General features: G+C 41.6%; 1 protein-coding gene across 1 annotated transcript; it reads left to right on the top strand.

Annotated features, from left to right (window-relative positions):
• Window positions 1-69: 69 nt before the first annotated feature.
• LOC118748724 (FHA domain-containing protein DDL) lies at window positions 70-1,879 on the top strand. Its single transcript, XM_036483376.1, has 2 exons — window positions 70-821; window positions 894-1,879. Exons 1-2 carry the CDS (start codon window positions 184-186, stop codon window positions 1,654-1,656), a joined length of 1,401 nt encoding a protein of 466 aa, XP_036339269.1. The 5' UTR covers window positions 70-183; the 3' UTR covers window positions 1,657-1,879.
• The last annotated feature ends 150 nt before the right edge of the window (window positions 1,880-2,029 follow it).

Below are 2,029 nucleotides of genomic sequence, written 5' to 3'. Positions count from 1 at the left end.
ATATTTAAACTGCTGGTATACTCTCAATTTAGAACACCCTGTATTCAGATACAAAATCAACCGCCACCTGACAGCAACAACAATTCTTTGACAGCTGAAATCATCCGCTGTTTTTATTCGGTGGCTTGTTATTTACAAATGTTTTTCGGATGTTAGTGAAATATTAATAAATATTTATGAAATATGTCCAAACCTAAGAAGTCACGAAAAAATAGAAGCACCGACGATGATGTACACTCCGAAAACAGCGACAGCGATATTCACAATTCTGAGGCAGAGTCAAGGCATCACGAGCACAAAAAAACTGCCAAAAGTGGCTTAAAACATTCAAGCAAGAAAAATCGATCCAGTAGCAGTAGCTCCAGTTCAACTTCTGCAAGTGAATCGTCAGATTCGTCTGAGGAGCCCAAGGCATCTAAACGGAAGGAGAATGATGGCAATAAACAACGGGAGCGTAGTACTGGGCGGGTTGAACGAAAGCAGCGGCAACGCACGCGTAGCCGGGAGCGTGAAGAGCTGAGTAGTGGAGACGAGCCAAATGTTTCCAAATGGGACAGTCCTGAGCGGCGGGCACGGCAACGTAGCAGAAGCCGACAACGGCGAAAGCACAGCAGAGAGCGAGAAAGGAGTGAGGAACGTGATGCAGGACAGTCGCGGGGTGATCGTTATGAACGCGGAAATAGATCGCGGGGTGAATACGCAGGTAGAGAGCGTTTCCCTTACAGGCGTGATTACCACGAACGTTATGATAATAGAAATCACAATGAGCGATGGAGAGATGAACGATTTAAAAGGAGCGACCGTTACAACGATCGCAGGGAGTAAGTAACTTACATTTGTAACTACATACTATATAGATGCTAACGTACAATTTATCAAAATTTCTACTTAAGAAACAGTCGAAGTCCGCGACAACCTAGACCGCGTGGCAGATCGCCAGGAGACGACAGAAGTAAGCGTGAACCTAGAGATCACTCAAGAAAACAGCACTCGCCGTCAAGACGTGGACGTCCGCAGCGCAGAAATTCACGTGAAGACGATAGCAAAAATTATGAATGGGGAGGTAAAAGTGCAGCTGATAAGCACCATGGCTTATCGTCAAAAACAGAACCTGTTGAAAAAGAAAAACCCAATTTTGGCCTAAGTGGCGCGTTATTGGAAGACACGAATAAAGTTAATGGAGTAGTTGTAAAATATGCTGAACCACCAGAGGCACGAAAACCAAAACGCCGTTGGCGTTTATACCCATTCAAGGGGGAAACGGCACTACCAACACTGCACATACATAGACAAAGCTGCTTTTTGGTGGGACGAGATCGCAAAGTAGCTGATTTAGCTGTTGATCATCCTAGTTGTTCAAAGCAGCATGCAGCTTTACAATATCGGCTAGTGCCATTCGAACGCGAGGATGGCACACAAGGTAAACGTGTGCGGCTCTATCTTATTGATCTAGAATCGGCAAATGGCACATTTTTAAATAACAAGAAAATTGACCCGCGTAAATATTATGAGATAATGGAAAAGGATGTTATTAAATTTGGTTTTAGTACGCGGGAATATGTACTATTGCATGAGAATAGCAAAGAAGATCAAGAGGATGACGATGTATTTGTTAAGCCGGAACCGGAAGATATACCAGACGGACCCAATCCCTAAGTGAATTGTGACACCATCATGGAGATTTGCGATTTCATAGAAATGTAAGGGACATTGCATCATATATTAGTTATTACATATGTATATATGTGACGACTTTCCATTTAAAAGAATTTTTAATAATGTTTGCATGAAATAAGAAAACAAGTTTAATATTGTACATTAGAGGATTTCTTCTTTCAAATTATACCAAATTTAATGCCGGGCGTTTAGCGCTATTTAAGTTTTTGTTAGTTTTGGGTACGTTGAGCTAGAGAAAAAACGAAAAGTGGGCGTGGTTTTACTGATTTTCTGGTATACATTTTTAGGATGTAAAATTTAAAAGTTTTAAAGGGATGTATCTCGAAAATAAAGTGAGTCTCATTGGAGGGGT

This window comes from Rhagoletis pomonella, unplaced genomic scaffold (assembly GCF_013731165.1).
Source record: "Rhagoletis pomonella isolate Grant_MI unplaced genomic scaffold, Rhpom_1.0 Rhpom_scaffold_00013, whole genome shotgun sequence".
Classification (NCBI taxonomy): Eukaryota; Metazoa; Arthropoda; class Insecta; order Diptera; family Tephritidae; genus Rhagoletis; species Rhagoletis pomonella.
This window is presented reverse-complemented; position numbering and strand designations above follow the sequence as displayed.

What these genes read in the sequence shown, in the direction of transcription:
- LOC118748724 (XM_036483376.1), top strand. Translation starts at nt 184, where the DNA reads ATGTCCAAACCTAAGAAGTCACGAAAAAATAGAAGCACCGACGATGAT. An exon ending in CGTTACAACGATCGCAGGGA is followed by an intron (nt 822 to 893) that starts GTAAGTAACTTA and finishes TTTCTACTTAAG; the next exon opens with AAACAGTCGAAGTCCGCGAC.